The sequence below is a fragment of the Aquarana catesbeiana genome, linkage group LG02 (genome assembly GCF_042186555.1).
Source record: "Aquarana catesbeiana isolate 2022-GZ linkage group LG02, ASM4218655v1, whole genome shotgun sequence".
Taxonomy (NCBI): Eukaryota; Metazoa; Chordata; class Amphibia; order Anura; family Ranidae; genus Aquarana; species Aquarana catesbeiana.
Window position 1 is genome coordinate 319909315 of NC_133325.1, and position 20139 is coordinate 319929453.

Here is a 20139-nt window from a genome sequence, read left to right on the forward strand (position 1 = left end):
ATTGCCAAATGAATGCTATTAGAGATCTTTTACATTTTTAATTTCTGTTGCTTGGCCTCAGCAGTATAAAATGCTCATTAATTATTAATTGCTGAATACCTTCCAAGAAACATTTCCAGAACAGTGAATGATACACCACTGTCCCAAAAATATGCTTCTGCCTATTATTTGTAATAAACAGTACTCACTATAACTTTATACACACTAGCTACTGTGTCTAGCTCAGTGTATCTCAACCTTTTTTCAGTCAAAGCACCCTTTACAATTATTGAGGCACCCCATTCTAAAATGTAAAAACTATTCTAATAGCTTTACACAAATACAACATCCACATGTAGGACACACGTTAGAGGTGATTTATTCTTCCAAAGCAAATACACTTTTGCACACTAGTACTGACTAGTATTCCAATGTTTCTCTTCTCCCTCAATTTCTCTCCATCGGTCAGCTAATGTCACCCCCGTGCTGATGGAGAGGGGGCAGGGGAGGGTCAAACAAGGATGCTGTGGAGGCAACAGACAATCTCCTTATCAACTGATGACATCATTGGTTGTTAGGATGCCGGTGTGTGGAAAACCATAATGGTGCATAATGAAAACCTGTGGCTTTGTGTAACTAAAAGGCAGGCTTGATCCACCTGGTGGCTTGCATACAGTTTTTGATGAATTGTAGGCATTTTACCAAGGCACCCCGGAAGAAACCTCAAGGCACCCTGGTTTAAAAAGTCTGATCTAGCTTATTGGATGAGGCAAAAGCAAAAGTGTCAAGTGCAGTTACCAATAGCAAACAATTAGGAAGTGCTGTCAAAGTGCTACTCTTATGCCGCGTACACACAATCAGATTTTCTGACGGGAAATGTTGGATGTCAGGCTGTAGACGGAAAATCCGACCGTGTGTATGCTCCATCGGCCATTTGTTGTTGGACTTTCCGCCAACAAATGTTGGCTAGCATGTCTTCAAATTTTCTACCAACAAATGTGTGTTGTCGGATTTTCCGTTTGTGTGTACACAAGTCTGTCGGACAAAAGTCCAAAGTACAAACACACATGCTCGGAAGCAGATGCGGTCAGTCTAAACTAGCATTCGTAATGGAGAATTAACATTCGTGACGCGGCAAATTATAAAATCTCAAAATGCAGCGCACATTCTCTTCTTCTTTAATGGGATAATAATGAAGCTGCTTTGCTGGTGATACTGATGGAGTTATTGCAAACTAATTTTCAAAGGCTTTTTTTTCTAGTGATATCAAGAATAATATTATTATGTTTTGTTTTTTTTTATTTGTGCAAGTTACCACAACAACATTATCCCGTAGTTTATAAGATCAAACATACAACTATATTGATGTCCCTTGTTAATTTTACATTGTGTTTTTTAAAATGTAACTGCTTACTCTCAAACTGTCATTTGACAGTTTGGGAGTATTCTCCACAATTTTTTAATTGTGTATTAAGAAAAAAAAATAAAAAAATTAGGCATGCTATCTGCCAATAGAACTTAACCAAAAAGTACATTCTGTGCATCCAAAAATCTAGAAAATATACCAAATCAAATCATTATTCAACCAAAAAAAAATGTCAAAGCAATAACTCCAAGGCCAATAATAACACGTTATCTCCTCTGATTCCGCAACATGTCTGGTTGACGAACGGCCATTCAGTAACAAACTGTAAAGCGCTAAATGAAAAACTCAAAAAGAAAAGCGTGAATCAACACTCACCAAACTTCTACTAACACGAAATTAGCAGAAGGAGCCCAAAGGTTGGCGCAAAAGAGCTGAAAAACCACGTAGTATGTCTAGTACGTCACTACATTCGTATTTGTTGGCCAACATTTGTGTGACTCTGTGTATGCAAGACAAGTTTGAGCCAACAGCCTTCAGACAAAATTCCACGGTTTTGTTGTCGGAAAGTCTGATCGTGTGTACGGGGCTTTACTCTTCCCAGCCCAACCCAAAGTTGCAAGGCCCTCAGTCATCACTGCTTTCTTTGATAAAGTTGTAAAAAAACATAGCAAATGGCCCTGTGTATAGTCTACCATGTACTGGGATCAGCAAATTCTGGAGTCCTGAATAATTAAAAAATAACTTAAAAGACCCCCTGCATTGACCAGCACCCTCTTAAGGACAGACACAGGCTAACAACCTTAAAGCAACCCAGCCACCATTGCAATATCTCCCAGCAAGGCATCTTCTGCACGTGCTTGAAATAATCTGCATTACTTCCTATATAAAGGCTATCTACCATTGGCATACATGATTGATGTACCAACAGACAAAAACATATGGGAATCCTGCTGGAATAAAATATGTGGACTCACCAAGTAGTACTAGGAGGATGTGTATCAAAAATCTGAGAAAGCTCAACACAACATCTACTGACTTGCCTCTTCGGAGGGCCGATACCCATGACACTGAAATTCTTCCTGTTGGGCCTCTCCCCATTAAAAATTGCTAAACCACATAAGAAGTTACTCAGACACGTCCTCACAGCAGCACGCTGTCTGGTTGCCCTTCACTGGAAAAAGCGCTCCCCACCCTCCCCAGAAGCCCTCCATGCTAGGGTCAAGGATGTTGAGCTCATGGAAAAAATGACAGCTAGGATGCGGGATAGGCTGGAGGACCGCCATGAGGTCTAAGGGTTGTGACATCTTCGGGAGGACCCACCATGAGCCGGCGTCGGTGCTAAAGCGGTAATCCTTTTATTTCTCTTTATTGCCACCCCCCTATTTTTTCCACTCTTCTTTTCCTCCCCCCTTTTCTTCTTGTTTTTTCTCTCTCTTTTTTTCTCTCCTTTTGTTCTAGTATTAAACAATTTTCTATGCTATGTTATATATGGATCCAGAAATCCAGTACTAAGCACTACTGTTCAAATTCAATGTTTTTATTGAAGCTGTAATGTCTTTTGATGATCGCAAAGGAGGCTTTTCCCTTCATGTTACTTTGGCAACTGTTGCACTTTGACCATATTCTTGTACTGTTTTCTATTGCTGCGACAACTAATAAAACAGTTATTTGAAAAAAAAAGATCTGAGAAAAAAAAACACAAAAAACAGAAAACCAAAGATTTAACACACCCATGTTTTTGATACATAATTTCTGCATACACTAATGCCGTGTACACACGGCCGGACTTTTCGACCAAACTCGTCAGACGGAACTAATCCGTTGGACAATTCGACTGTGTGTGGGCTTCATCGGACCTTCAGCGGACCTTTTCTGTTGCAAATGTGACGGACTTTAGATTTAGAACATGTTTCAAATCTTTCCGACGGACTCGAGTCCGGTCGAAAAATCCGTTCTTCTGTATGCTAGTCCGACGGATGAAAACCAACGCTAGGGCAGCTATAGGGCAGCTATTGGCTACTGGCTATGAACTTCCTTATTCTAGTCTGGTTGTACGTCATCACGGTCGAATCCGTCGGACTTTGGTGTGATTGTGTGTCGAAAAGTCAGTTGAAAAGTCGACGTGCTTTAGTCGGTCGAAAGTCCGGTCATGTGTACACAGCATTAGAAGAAGAAGCCCAAATGGGAAATCCCAGCACAGCACAGAAAAGATCTGGCAGAAGCAAGGACAGGTGACTATAAAACAAAAAACTAACTGGTGATCTAGCCTTCACCTGCTGCACTAAAAAACACATTTTTAATGTGTGTTCCTGCCACAGTAAAAACTAGGCATGGATTCCAATCATTTCACACTCTGCAAAACTAGAAAAAAATGTTTTATCTGGGAATGTTAAAAGTATAGTTATCCTTAAACCAAATCACCCGACTCTCCAAACATTCACATATAGCACAATGTATCATGACAATATACTATCATTCACTGTGATTCTCTGGTCATATCCTACTCTGCTGAAAAATGGAAAGCCCAGTATGTAAATATGTGATATTCAAATGAAAATGCAATGACTATGCCCAGAAACTGTAAATGGTCATCCAGAAATAATATCTACATTGCTGCCATGGGTTACTTCACATTGCACTTACTTTATATAGAAGTCAGACTGAGAATAATGTATGTAAAATATTACATAAGTAGTGATGGTTGCTAAGAAAAAATAATCCGATTTTCTAGCTATAGTTCTCTTCCCTATACTAGAAATCATGGAATCTGTTTCCCTGATCCTATTCCTATGGGAGCAATAGCAGGACAAAACTCACAAGGGTTTTAGCCTTCCACACTTTATCCAAAGCTAAACAAAATGTTTGGCTTTAGATGAACTGTAAGGGCCCATTTACAGTATATAGGTCAGGGATATGCAATTAGCGGACCTCCAGCTGTTGCAAAACTACAAGGCCCATCATGCCTCTGCCTCTGGGTGTCATGCTTGGGGCTATGCCTCATGGGACTTGTAGTTCTGCAACAGCTGGAGGTCCGCTAAGTGCATATCCCTGATATAGGTTAATGCATGCTGTATGTGTTCATAATTAAAGGTAAAACTCTTTTTTTTTTCTTTTTTTTTTTCGTTATGGAGTGGAGAAGGGTTAAAAGATCTGTCAGGTTTTTATTGCTGTCTGTGTCCCTGTTAGAAAGCTTCACCCTTCATATTTGGTTATTGTTATCATTGAGAATGTAAGTAAACGAAAATCAGAAACGTTGGGTTGCTTGCAGAAAAGTAATAGAAGGGAAATCTTTGAATTGGGACACTAGTTCTGGTGGTCCTGTTAACAACCAGAGATTGCCTCACTTTGGAGGGATTTCCTCTGTGTTGGCTGTGGGACAGGAAATGAAGGAAAATCTCCCCAGTGGCACACAGATGGCAAGAAAACTGACCGGGGTTATAACCCTCCCTTATTCTATCCAGAATGAAAATAAAAATGTTTCTTTTTTGTTCTGCTTTAAAGGACAGTTCACAGCAGAACACAATGCAGAAAACCCGCGTTCCAATGTGTGTTACCCACACCGCATTCAAATTGCAATGCACTTGCGATCTGCAGCGGGTGTCAGTGTTAACGTAACGACATCCCAAACGCAAGTGCATTTGCCTGCGCTGGATTACATGGTACAATAGTGCCATGCAATCTGGTCCCTGTGTGTTTTATAAAGTATTGCCTGCACTACTTTTGGTGAAGTCCAGCACAATTTAAGCTTGGTTGAGTGACACTGTCACTTTTACTTTGTACCAGTAGACACTGCCAGCCAACGTTGTGTCAGGCAACGGGGCAATTAAAAAAAAACCTGTCCAGTCACTATTATTTCTCCTGAGATAACCTCAAACACAGCGGTTCTCTGTTGGAATAAACCCAAACAATTGGCCTGGGGGCAGTCAGATCATGCCTGCACATGACGCCACCCTCTATTGTCAATGGGCACTTAATGAACTACACTAGTATCCTGTTACTTCTCTGCAATAACCTAAAACACTGAAGATTTTTTTTTTTTATATACTAAAAATAAGCCTCATATACAGCATTGCATTCTATATGTTTTTATTGGACATTTCAAGCTACAGTAAAAAAAACAATTATATTAATCAGTGCTGTTCATGCAGCCAGCATCAATGTCTCCATCACTCTAACAGTTTTTATTTCTACAGAAAAGAAAAGCACTAATGCCGCGTACACACGGTCGGACTTTTCAGCTACAAAAGCCCGAAAGCCCATCCGACAGACTTTCGACTGACTTTTGGCAGACTTTCAACAGACTTTCTAATGACCGGACTTGCCTATACACGATCACATCAAAGTCTGACGGATTCGTACGTGATGACGTACACCGGACTAAAATAAGGAAATTGATAGCCAGTAGCCAATAGCTGCCCTAGCGTGGGTTTTTGTCCGTTGGACTAGCATACAGACGAGTGGATTTCTGGGTCCAGCGGAGTTACGAAGCATGTTCCAAATCTAAAGTCCGTCAGATTTGCAGCTGGAAAAGTCTGCTGAAAGTCCGGGGAAGCCCACACACGATCGGATTATGCGCCGGACTTGGTCCGTCGGCGTCCGTCAGACTTTTGTAGCTGAAAAGTCCGACCGTGTGTACGCGGCATTAGGTCACAACCTGTGGACTATTTATTTATTACTTTTTTTTGCAACATACAGGTATCAATTACACTCCAGACTGGATATGACACTAAACTCTGGTTAAAAAAAAAATCAATTTAAAGCTGCATGCACATGGGCAGATTATTATAATATAATATTTTGCTGTAACTTTCTGCCGGGAGGTTGCAGACAAATTCAGCATAAATAAATACTTGACTTTCCTGACTTTCTGTTACATGGTGGCTATGTTCATTCCTCATGGCCCAACTGTATGTATAAATGTTGCCACCCCCCCCCCCCCCCTTTTTTTTCCTGCTGAGATGGACCCACAGTCCCCACTATGGGATTTGCAGTGTACATGACTGCAACTAACATGCACTGCTTATTTCAAACAAACAGAAGTAAGGGAAATGGAGAGGTTTGGGAGCCTACAAAGGATGCTACAAGGAGGCAGAAAAACACGACATAAGAAAAAATCAAATTTAATTAAAAAGAGTTTACAGGACCATTAAAGTGAAACGGCACTCTCTCAATCAATACTGGCTATTTGTAATCCTTATGCTGCTAACATTAGTAAATAGATAGGAAAATATATTATATTTTCTTGTTTTAAAGTTTTTTTTTACATTTCTTCAGTTACTTCCTGCTTTCTATGCCTAAGCAAATGATGTCATACATCCCAGGAGTCTTCAGGGGAGGAGGAGGTTTTTTTTTAGCTAAGCACACCCTCCTGCCTGCATGTCTGAGCTAAGGACAGATGGATTCCAGGAAGTAAGTGCTACATGAATCATCTGCCCTTACTTAAGATAGCCACAGATAGAAATGCTAGGGGGGGTGTTTTTTAAAGTAACTGCCCAGCAAAATGGAAACATTGGTGGATGGGTGACTTTGCTTTGAATACTAAAATTAATTAAAAAGTGTTTTTGGTTTGTGGTGCTCAGATGCAGTGTAGTTCTGCCTTAATAAAGGAGACAGTTGTATAGAAATTGGTGGGGTACAATTTTATTTTAGCACATGGTGGATTGATGGGGGAAGGCTGGGGTCTTCCGGGTAACCATGTGGGATTGGATTATGTTCAAACTGTGTGGTGTGTCTGTATAGCTTGCTTTCACTGACTGGCCCGCCCCCTATCTTCTTACCCCTCCTCTCCTCCCCTTTCCTCAGTCTCCCCCCCCTCTTTTCCTCCTCCCCCCACCCATCTTCCCTCTCCCCCCCTCTTTCCCTCCTCTTCCCCCTCCTCCTTCCCTCCCCCCTCTTCCCCCCTTGGGCTGGACGGTTTTTCATCCTTCATGCTATGATCTGGGGGGGTCCATTCCTAATTATAGGCATCTGGTTTTAACTGCTAATTGTATTTGTAACTTCAAGCTATGTATTTTCTACTGTTGTATTATGTGGATCCTCACACTGCACTACACTGTGCGCCTGAACATCTGTTTCAGGACCGCAGTGTCTCCTGGGCTGGGCATATTAGCCACTTGTTTATCACTTCTTGTTATGCATATTATGGTGGCTTGGGTCAGGATAGGGAGTTTTTGATCCCCACGTAGGGCTGCATCCCGAGGGTGGTTCACTTCGTGAGCTACTGTGGTTCCCTGAGACTAGGTCTCCTCTACACCATACGTATTAGCAATCTGTAATTTTTTTTCCTTCTGTCCTCTACTTCTACCCTCCTATTTCTTCTCCCCCTTTCCCTTCTCCCACCCCCCCCCCCTTTTTTTTTCTCCTCTCCTTTAGCCTCCACTAATCCCCTCCATGACCGCTGATACACCAAAGCCTCTTCGCCTCGTTTCTATTAATCTGAAGAAGTTGAATACCCCGGAGAGTGCTTTCCAACCAGAAACATATGAAAGCTCATGTATGCTTCCTCCAGGAGACTCATATCCATGCCAATAAAATCCAGAGACTCCATGATCGCTTCTTCCCGACGGCTTACCACGGCTGCTCGTCTGACTCTGAGTTCAAGGGAGTGAGTAGTTTGGTACATAGCACAACTCCGTGGGTGGTGCGGGATCAGTGGAGTGATGTTGAGGGTCGTGCCTTGTTCGTGAAGGGGACCTTGGGCAGCTCCGTGGTCACTCTGGTGAACCTTTACCTCCCTAACTCAAATAAAATTGAGTTCTTGGAACCAATTCTGACCAAGCTAAGTGACTTTGCGGAGGGTGCAGTTCTCCTAGGGGAAAACATGAACTTCACCATGGACCCAACCCTTGACATGTCCAGAAGTGCCTCTCAGGTCTCTTATGCGGCTCTGAAACTTTTGAAGAACTTTTATGCCTTCCATCTTGTTGATGTATGGAGAGTACTGAATCCGACGCAAAGAGATTACACTATTTACTCTCACCCCCATTACTCCTACACCAGAATTGATCTCTTTATGGTGCCCCAGGCACTCCTATCTAGGGTTACGTCCGCCTCTACTGGTTCCATCACCTTCTCGGACCAGTTTCAGTGGACATTGACTTGTTGCCTCCCATCCCCAAACAGTAGATGTGAAAGCTTAAAGACTCTCTTATTAAGACCCCCGAGGTCGTTGAAGAAGTCTCTAGGAAACTAAGAAACGTTTTCTCTTCCAACGTAGGCCCAGATAGTGCTCCCATGATGGTCTGGGAGGCGCAGAAAAGCTACATCAGGGGAATCCTGATTAAGATTGGATCTCGGCTCAAGAGGGCCAGGACCCAGCAAACTGCCTATCTCCTGGAAAAGATCAGGTCGCTGGAGGCTAAACATAAAGAATCGCTGGCTGCTCAGGTTTAAACTGACCTTACCAAACTGAGAAACCAACTGCCTTCCCTGGCTTTAGTCAGGGCTAAGGTCATGATTGCTAAGAGCAAATGAACGTTCTACGAACATAGTAACTAGTGCGGAAAACAGTAACCAAGGGCCTTGAGGGCCCAACATGCTTGAACATTTGTCCCTGAACTTCTTAGTGATAGCCACTCTATAGTCCATGCTACGGAGGAGATAGCTGACCTATTTCGCAGTTATTACACCTCGTTTTACAACCTCCCGAACCCGACCTCTAACAGGGAGAAATCGTCTGAATGGACAGCTATACGGGAATACCTGCAAAGGTCAGCAATGCCTCGCCTGTCTGACGAAGACCTGTCCACTTTGGAAGCCCCTATCTCCGCTGATGAAGTGGCTCTGGCAATGCAATCGGGCAGGGCTCCGGGCCCAGATGGGTACTCCCTTTTGTACTATAGGACCTTTGGAGATCTTCTGACTCCACATTTTCACAAGGCGTACAATGCCCCGGGGGAAGGGGTGACCCCCCCGGAAAACACGCTGCTGGCTTTCATTACTGTGATCCCCAAAGAGGGCAAAGATCCTCTCCACTGTCGAAACTATCGACCAATATCCCTCCTGAATGTGGATCTGAAAATCTTCACCAAAATTCTCTCGATATGCTTAATGGATTTGATCCCTCAATTGGTCCACTCTGACCAAGTGGGATTGGTACCCACGAGGGAGGCTCAGGACAACACTACAAAGGCAATTAACCTGATAGTGGCTCGGACTCGAAAGATCTGTATTCTGCTCCTCTCGGCCGACGCTGAGAAGGCGTTCAATAGGGTGACTTGGCCCTTCCTGCTGGAAACCCTTCGCTGGGTGGGTCTGCGACAACGGATGATGAACTGGGTACAGACCATTTACTCAGGCCTGTCGACCCAAGGTGAATGTCCACCTTTCTGCATCCTTCGGGATAGCTAATGGGATGAGACGGGGGTGCCCTCTGTCCCCCTTGATATTTATCTTGACCCTTGAGCCCTTTCTTCGCTTAGTCAGGGATAATCCCAATATCTAGGGCCTACGCTTGGATGACACTCTATTCCCAAAAATTGCGGCGTTCGCGGATGACTTATTGTTCTTCATGACCAACCCCCTGGTGTCCATCCCAAACCTGTTGTTGGAATTGAAGATATATGGAGCACTATCTTTTTTCAGAATTAACTTTCAGAAACCTGAGGCGTTGAACGTCCCCCTGCCGACTTTCCTAGTTACGCTACTTTGGGCAGATTTTCCCTTTAAGTGGGTGGTATCACACATCTAATATCTGGGCATTCTTTTGCCAAGTAGGGTCGAAGATATTTTCCCCCTCAACTTTCCTTCCCTGTTGATGGCCCTTAAAAAGACCTTCAGTGCTGGCCTTATGGCCTGTTTTCCTGGTTCGCGTGGTGTAGCATAGTTAAAATGAACATTATGCCACGGCTGTTATACCATCTGCATGCCCTTCCCGTCCAGATCCTGAATTATTTCCTTAGGGCGGTGAACCGTGCTCTTGTCATGTTCCTCTGGGCCCATAAACCCCCAAGGCTGGCTCAATTTATTCTGCAATTGCCTAAGCTGTTGGGAGGCATGGCTCTGTCGGATATCACCTCTATCATACTGCGTACCATTTGTCACAAATTCTGGAGTGGTGTCGTCTTGGTCCTCTGAAACAGTGGGTAGGAGTGGAACAGATCCTTGCTGGGGGCCTGACTGGATACTGGACCATCCTACAGTTGGGGAGATGTGGCGGATCTCCCAGAAAGCATTCCAAGACTTTTCCATATTGCCCACTCCCTGGCCGCTCACCCCTGTCATCGAGAACCCTGCTTTTAACCCTGGACTTAACGACCCAGGATTTCATGGGCTGATAGGGGCCGATCTATCCCAGGTCCGCCACTATCTCATGAATGGTAAGTGGATGACCAGGCAACAAATCATGGAGGATTTGTTTCTGTCGGGTCTTTCTTTCTGGCAAAAAATACAGTTGGCCCACATCATTAGATCTTTATTCCTCCCGGAGCCCTTCAGGAGGCGACTGACTACCTATCATTTGCTAATATCTCCACCCCCGGAATTTAGACCTCCCTATATATCTAAATAGGAGCACGAACTGGGACTACAACTTACCGATAAGCAAGTGGAAAGACTTCTTCTCTTCTCGTGTAAAACTTTGGTCTGCACTAACCATCAAGAGGCTGGATATAAAGTGCTGACAAGGTGCTATTATACGCCAGTGAGGATTCAGAAGATGTTCCCACAGTGCTCAGCTTTGTGTTGAAGGTGTGGGGAGGAACCGGGTTCCCTCCTACACATCTTCTTGTCTTGTCGTCTTCTGCTTCCCTTTTGGACCGAGGTACATCGCATTGTCCAGAAGTTCACAGACTGTGAGCTGCAATATTCCCCCCGCATTCTTCCTCTTGCACCACCACGAGATCCCAAGCAAGATCTATAGGAGATCCGTTCTACCTCTCCTACTCACAGCAGTGAAGAGCTGCATTCCAATGTTCTAGAAGCAGATGCAGCCATCTGGTTGAAAAGAGTAGCCCAAATTAGTGCAATGGAGGACTTGGTGGGCACAGATGGAGGCCTTCATGAGAAGTTCCTCAATAAATGGTTTTACTGGCACGAGTTTATTTATTCTGAGGAGCATGTGGAACTGGTAACTTGACTCCCCTGGGAATGGAGATGTCTGGAGAGACTCCCGCCCACCTTCTTTCTTATCCTTACTTACTTTTTTTTTTTTACTTTATCTCCACTATCCTCTGATGTTTAACCCCCTGGGTCGTACTTATTCTCCTTACACTTCGAATTAAACGGTGTTTAACGTCCAAAATTGTACGGGATGTAGAGGTTTCCTAGACTCTGAGGCCCACGACTTGGATCTTAATTTTGGGTTTTTCATCACTGACATTTTACTATTTGTGCGTATGGTCGTGTATGTTAACATGCTCCGCTGTATGTACACCAATGTTATGGTCTTTGTGTTATCGTATTCCTTATCTAAATAAAGAATTTTAAAAAGCTTAAAGTGGTTGTAAAGACACTCTATGCATGAAGGTAAAAACCTTCTGTGTGCAGCAGCCTTCCCTAATACTTACCTGAGCCCCTTCTCCATCCAGCGATGTCCATGAGAGCCTTGTCTCACTGGGGACTCGCACTCCTGATTGGCTTTTAGCAGCAGGAGCCATTGGCCCCTCACAGCCAGTGAGCCAATCAGGAGACTGAGGGGGTGGGGCCAAGCCGCGGCTCCATGTCTGAATGGACACGCACAGAGCAGCGGCTCAACTCAGGTGCCCACATAGCAAGCTGCTTGCTGTGGGGGCACTCAGCAGGATGGAGGGGCCAGGAGCGCCAGCGAGGGACCTGAGAAGAGGAGGATCTGGGCTGCTCTGTGCAAAACAGTTACACAGAGCAGGTAAGTATAACATGTTTGTTATTTTTTTTTTTTTAATAATAAACAAGACTTTAGTATCACTTTAACTCTGGAAATGAGGCAAAATGTACCCTTGTAGTAGGGCCCCTCCACACTTCAAGTTTTTACTGCTTATTGAGTCTAGGGGGGCTGCAATCATGAATATAACGTAATTTACTCCCCACTCTGACAGGCTCTGACAGGCCTATCAGACTGGTGTTGTGCTGCCACCTCTCTAAAGGGCTCATTCAGACAGCCGAATAGTGTCACCCTCCATGCAGAGCTGCTGGCAGATGTACCTCAGAGCTGTGTGCAGGCAGCCTATAGAAGTGGACTTAAAGTGGCTGTAAAGGCATAAGGTTTTTTACAGTACCTTCCGGCATAGAATACAGAAAAACCTTCTGTGTGCAGCAGGTCTCCCAGCCCACCCTAAAACTAGCCTGAGCCCTATCTTGACCCAGCAATATGCACGAGAGTCTCGACTTCCCCAAGTCTCTACCTCCTCATTGGCTGAGACCACAGCAGTAGCCATTGATTCAGCTACTGTCAGTCACAGCCAATGGGCCAATGTGGAGAGAGCAGGGGCGTGGTGAATGGACACACAGAGCAGTAACTCGGGAGCAAGCCTGCTTGGGTGCCCCCATAGCAAACTGCTTTCTATGGAGGCACTAGGCAGGAGGGAGGGCCCTGGAGCACTGGTAGAGGACCCAAGAAGAGTAGGATCGGGACTGCCACTGTCATGTTGGTGGCACGTTTTTTGGAGTGGCACCATTCATTTTGAATTGGCCTCCCTCCACTCCAAAAAAAATCAAAGAAGCTCATGTACCAAATTTTGAGCCAGGGGCATTTGGCGTTGTGTGTTTTGTCACAATTTTAGTGCGTTTCGTCGCATGTCAATCAAGGCAAAATCGCACCACGCTCGGGGTGCCATTAAGAAATAATGAAATAATGACACCACAAGCACATTTCACGTTTTGCTGCAATTCTGAAATTGCAGGTGGAATCGCGCAATTCTACCCATGATTCCAATAAACTCAACTGCGAACGGGACCTAAAGGTGATTTATTTGTAAAAATGTAGATACATTTAAAAGTAAGCCTTTAGCTTTGAATCAGTAACAGGCATAAACAGAGATAGTCCTTTCTGATAAACAGTACGGTGGAACCCAACGTCCTGGGAGGAATTCAGTTCCCATTAGGGAGGAGCTCAGGGTGCCGTGTCATACATTGAATCAATAAACAGAATTCATGCTGCTTTGTAATTGTCGATCAAGACTCTGCATCTTTCTCCCTGCTAACTGCCCAGTAATGGGTTGTGTCAATGAGATTACAGGTGATCCAACCTAAACCCAGGTGTACAGTCTAAAATTAAACATGATGTAACATATTATTACGCAGGAGAGCTCATATAATACTAAGCTGGGTGGATAACTTGGCACACACACACACCCAATAGCTGTAAGGCTCCTTTTAAACAGGGGGGGGGGGGGGGGGCACAGGATGGTAAAAACAGGTGGTTGGTCCACATTTTTACTGCTCCTTGCCCACCCACAAGCAGACATGGTGCTAGTCGAAGGAGCATACTGCGGCTGCTTTTTAAAGCAGTGCCATAATTTACAAGCAACATGCAGAGATTAGCAGGCAGCACCAATAGGACTGCACCACAAACGCAAGCCAAATGCTTAGTCTGTGGCTGCAGCGCACCCCCCTCAATACAAAATCGCCATTGCATGCAAGAAAAATGCAGCATGCTGCGCTTTTCAAAAACACAGGAAAACACAGCAATGGTATTTTCCTTGCATATGCATTCATACTGCATTTATAAACTCATTCAACTGCATCTGGTGTAAATGAGCCCTAAAGGCTTTTGTAGTCCTTGCTAAGCTTTAGCACCTTGCCTTTCCAAGCTGAACTGCAGGCAGATATAAAAGGTGAAAATGAACACAGCTGTTACCATTAATACAAAAGTCAATGTATTTTTAAACGAATGACTTTGTATCAGCCTCTTGCAGGTTACTCTACAGTTTTTGTACAGCAGAGCCCAGAGAAGGGGGCACAAGGAGCCAATCTGGTTGTAGTGCTGTAGTGCAAAGCATACTGACAGGAGGAGAGAGCAGTGACAGATGAGAGATCAGTTCATGTTTAGGCTGCTTCTCCACTCAGACTGCATTCACACCTCAGCGTTCTAAATCGTGGGCAGATTTGCCGCGATTCAAAGTGCCGAGGAGCGAATGATGAATCGCAAAACGCACATTTGAGATGCCATTCATTTGACTGGCACCTAAAATTGCGGAGCAGTTCTGCCGCAATGTCACGCAATAAATCGCGCTGCAACTGCGGCAACCCGCATCGTGTGAAGCTTGTCGGACAAAAAAGTTCAGGAGCTGCTTTTTGGTGACATGCTTCACGCGATGCGGGTTGCCATGATTGCAGCATGATAATCGCGGTAGAACCGCACTGCGTTTTTAGGTCCAATTCAAATAAATGGCACCTCAAATGTGCTTCCTGCGATTTGTAATTCACAACTCTATGCTTTGAAATCACTGGCAGAATCGCCGCGAATCTGCCCGCGATTCAAAACACAGAGGTGTGAATGCAGCCTCACTGTCTGACGTAGGGAAGGGGGGAATTTGTAAGAAGTGAAACTGCAGCAGAGAAAGATCAGGTCCCCTCCCCTGCTAAACAGGCTTATGCTGTGAGACAGAGCTGTGTAAATTTCATGACTGGGTGGACAGGAATACAAATTCTTTGGCAGTCAAAACAGCCCCCTTATATGTGTGGCTGTTTGCCCAGAGTTCAGCTTTAACAACTCAGTAAATGATTTTAAGGCCACTCATAGGCACAAGGCAGTAGATCGATTCCTCAGACTAATAATCCCTTGTGTAAAGAATCATTCTTTACACAGTAATAGTTTTCATTACCGAATCATCCTGTGAGGGTGCCAGATAGTGCAATGATACCTCCAGGTACAGGAAATGTCCATAGGTATCATTCTATTATCTAACGATGGATACAGAGAGATACAAAAAGATTGTCATGTCTTCCACTGATTCATTTTTCTGATGTTCATCTAATGGTTACTTACCATACATGCAACAATCTTCAGAGTCGAACAATAAGATCAAATGTAAAAATTACTGGAAAGACACATTGGGTTGATTTACTAAAGACAAATAGACTGTGCACTCTGCAAAGGCAATTCCTCAAGAGCTTAGTAAATGTGGTAAAGTTTCACTGTACTACAGCTACCCAATCACATGCAAGGAAAATTAAAAAAAAAGGTATTTTTGCTTGCACTTGATTGGATGATGGAAGTCAGCAGAGCTCCTGCTCATTTACGAAGCTCTGGATCAACTGCACTTTGCAAAGTGCACAGTCTATTTGCCTTTAATAAACCAACCCTATACCGTGTTACGGATTGATTTAAGGCAAATTCGATTGATTTTCATCAAAATTATTCTGATTGGTCTGGATGGAAAATCTATTGTAGGAAAGTACATAGATCAGTAGATATGATCGCTAATAGTGGCCATACACGCTTTGATTTTTGTACCCAAATGATCACATAGATTGAATCTGCAAACAATCGAACAGGTGCAACTTCACTTGCAAGCATTTTAGACCAATTTCGGATTCAATCAAAATGAGCCAATCAGTCAAGGTGGAATATTATCAATCATTTTGCATCAGCAGCACTGAGATGCTTTGTTCATGAATACAATCTATTTCCATCGGGTTATAAAATTGTATGATGGAAACATAGACGCTATTGATAGCTTACATTTGTAAATTACAACCATATCTTAACTATCAATAAAAATGCACTTTCCTGTGTGTGACATATCGACCAAGTGTGTTGTCAACTATAGATCGATTACTCCTATAAGAACAGATCGATCAGAAAATAATTTGATAATTTAATAAAGTGTCCACCATATGTGTGATGTGTATTGATATTGACCATTCCTTTCATTCTTCTGATCGTAATTTCTACCAACCAGTAAATCAATCACCAATACGTATTTATATACAATAAAATATAATTTTATATATATCTGTATATATATATATATATATATATATATATATATATATATATATATATATATAAAGGTTTCTGCACTTTTTTAAAACTATATATACAAAAAGTGTGGAAGCTTTCTGAAGACCACACATATATATATATATATATATATATATATATATATACAGTATACAAGCATAACACTGATATGATATATATATATATATATATATATATTTGATACACATAATATACAATCGATCATTGAATAGATTCCTTGTTCTCAAAAATGTTCCTCTTGATATAACTTACAAACTCTAAAAAGTCATTCATTGAGTTAAACCCTCAGTAGTTCTGCGTGGACTTCTAGCCCCTTCCCATATGAATGATGGATTATCGATCCAGCCCTTATACAGTATCATTGATCTCGGAAGGATACTATTCTGATTTTTTTCCATGCCTGTCTACAAGGATACAAAGTGATTTCTAGACAGGAAAACATCGATCTACTCACCGATCTTAGCCAAGGAAGCCAGCAGGATCCACAGTGTGATCTCAAAGGGGATCTGCACATGGGGGTAGTCCAGGGTGAAGACTGGCAGCCTAGTCTCAGCAGGGGTGACCCCATGGTGGGGGGTAGACTGATCCACTGGATTGCTGGTCCCGGAGGAGGATAAACCTTCTATTGGAGTGAAGGTGAGCAGACACAGCAGGAGGTAACAGAGTCCAGTCCTGGGTGAAAGATCCATCATTCTGTAGATGTGTCCTCTATGGAGGAGAAGGATCATGCATGCTCCCAGTACATTCTCTCTGCGCTGTGCCAGGCTCAGGTTAGCAGAGCTCTCCCTGACTTCCTTCCTCCTGTCCCTAGACTCATTACACTAAGAACAGGTGCTGAGCACAGCAAGAGCCGCCCACAGCCCGGCACTCCTCCTCCCTGTCATCTAGTCCTGCCACAAGTATGACTGTAAGGAGCTGCATGGATCAGGACTGTCCTAGGTATAAATCTACACAGATAATTATATAAGGACAGTCCTAGGTATAAAATCTACACCGATCATTATACAAGGACAGTCCTGGGTACAAGACATATACAGAGCCCATTATATAAGGCCAGTCCTGGGTACAAGACAAGTACAGAGCTCATTATATAAGGCTAGTCCTGGGTACAAGACATATACAGAGCTCATTATATAAGGCAAGTCCTGGGTACAAGACATATACAGAGCTCATTATATAAGGCCAGTCCTGGGTACAAGATATATACAGAGCCCATTATATAAGGACAGTCCTGGGTACAAGACATGTACAGAGCTCATTATATAAGGCCAGTCCTGGGTACAAGATATATACAGAGCCCATTATATAAGGACAGTCCTGGGTACAAGACATGTACAGAGCTCATTATATAAGGAAAGTCCTGGGTACAAGACATATACAGAGCTCATTATATAAGGACAGTCCTGGGTACAAGACATATACAGAGCTCATTATATAAGGCCAGTCCTGGGTACAAGATATATACAGAGCCCATTACATAAGGACAGTCCTGGGTACAAGACATGTACAGAGCTCATTATATAAGGCCAGTCCTGGGTACAAGACATATACAGAGCTCATTATATAAGGCCAGTCCTGGGTACAAGACAAGTACAGAGCTCATTATATAAGGCCAGTCCTGGGTACAAGATATATACAGAGCCCATTATATAAGGACAGTCCTGGGTACAAGACATATACAGAGCTCATTATATAAGGCCAGTCCTGGGTACAAGATATATACAGAGCCCATTATATAAGGACAGTCCTGGGTACAAGACATATACAGAGCTCATTACATAAGGCCAGTCCTGGGTACAAGACATATACAGAGCTCATTACATAAGGCCAGTCCTGGGTACAAGATATATACAGAGCCCATTACATAAGGCCAGTCCTGGGTACAAGACATATACAGAGCTCATTACATAAGGCCAGTCCTGGGTACAAGACATATACAGAGCTCATTACATAAGGCCAGTCCTGGGTACAAGACATATACAGAGCTCATTAGATAAGGCCAGTCCTGGGTACAAGACATATACAGAGCTCATTATATAAGGCCAGTCCTGGGTACAAGACATATACAGAGCTCATTATATAAGGCCAGTCCTGGGTACAAGATATGTACAGAGCCCATTATATAAGGACAGTCCTGGGTACAAGACATGTACAGAGCTCATTATATAAGGCCCGTCCTGGGTACAAGACATATACAGAGCCCATTATATAAGGCCAGTCCTGGGTACAAGACATGTACAGAGCCCATTATATAAGGCCAGTCCTGGGTACAAGACAAGTACAGAGCTCATTATATAAGGACAGTCCTGGGTACAAGACATGTACAGAGCTCATTATATAAGGCCAGTCCTGGGTACAAGACATATACAGAGCTCATTATATAAGGACAGTCCTGGGTACAAGACATATACAGAGCTCATTATATAAGGACAGTCCTGGGTACAAGACATGTACAGAGCCCATTATATAAGGACAGTCCTGGGTACAAGACATGTACAGAGCCCATTATATAAGGCCAGTCCTGGGTACAAGACATGTACAGAAATCATTATATAAGGCCAGAACTGGGTACAAGACATGTACAGAGCTCATTATATAAGGCCAGTCCTGAGTACAAGACATGCACAGAGCCCATTATATAAGGCCAGTCCTGGGTACAAGACATATACAGAGCCCATTATATAAGGCCAGTCCTGGGTACAAGACATATACAGAGCCCATTATATAAGGCCAGTCCTGGGTACAAGACATGTACAGAAATCATTATATAAGGCCAGTCCTGGGTACAAGACATGTACAGAGCTCATTATATAAGGCCAGTCCTGGGTACAAGACATGTACAGAGCTCATTATATAAGGCCAGTCCTGAGTACAAGACATGTACAGAGCTCATTATATAAGGCCAGTCCTGGGTACAAGACATGTACAGAGCCCATTATATAAGGCCAGTCCTGGGTGCAAGACATATACAGAGCTCATTATATAAGGACAGTCCTGGGTACAATACATGGACAGAGCTCATTATATAAGGACAGTACTGGGTACAAGACAAATACAGAGCTCATTATATAAGGCCAGTCCTGGGTACAAGACATATACAGAGCCCATTATATAAGGCCAGTCCTGGGTACAAGACATGTACAGAGCTCATTATATAAGGCCAGTCCTGGGTACAAGACATATACAGAGCTCATTCTATAAGGCCAGTCCTGGGTACAAGACATGTACAGAGCTCATTATATAAGGCCAGTCCTGGGTGCAATACATATACAGAGCTCATTATATAAGGACAGTCCTAGGTACAAGACATACAGAGCTCATTATATAAGGCCAGTCCTGGGTACAAGACATGTACAGAAATCATTATATAAGGCCAGTCCTGGGTGCAATACATATACAGAGCTCATTATATAAGGACAGTCCTAGGTACAAGACATACAGAGCCCATTATATAAGGCCAGTCCTGGGTACAAGACATGTACAGAAATCATTATATAAGGCCAGTCCTGGGTACAAGACATGTACAGAGCTCATTATATAAGGCCAGTCCTGGGTACAAGACATGTACAGAGCTCATTATATAAGGCCAGTCCTGAGTACAAGACATGTACAGAGCTCATTATATAAGGCCAGTCCTGGGTACAAGACATGTACAGAGCCCATTATATAAGGCCAGTCCTGGGTGCAAGACATATACAGAGCTCATTATATAAGGACAGTCCTGGGTACAATACATGGACAGAGCTCATTATATAAGGACAGTACTGGGTACAAGACAAATACAGAGCTCATTATATAAGGCCAGTCCTGGGTACAAGACATATACAGAGCCCATTATATAAGGCCAGTCCTGGGTACAAGACATGTACAGAGCTCATTATATAAGGCCAGT

At 43.3% G+C, this 20139-nt stretch overlaps 1 protein-coding gene across 1 annotated transcript in view; it reads right to left on the reverse strand.

The window, feature by feature from the left end:
• SLC9A2 (solute carrier family 9 member A2) overlaps positions 1-17090 on the reverse strand; it is a 135250-nt gene extending 118160 nt beyond the window's left edge. Inside the window, exon 1 of the mRNA XM_073614757.1 lies at positions 16702-17090. Within this exon, the coding sequence (XP_073470858.1) occupies positions 16702-16975 (274 nt within the window). The 5' untranslated portion in view covers positions 16976-17090. The remainder of the gene's footprint in view (positions 1-16701) is intronic.
• Positions 17091-20139: the final 3049 nt, after the last annotated feature.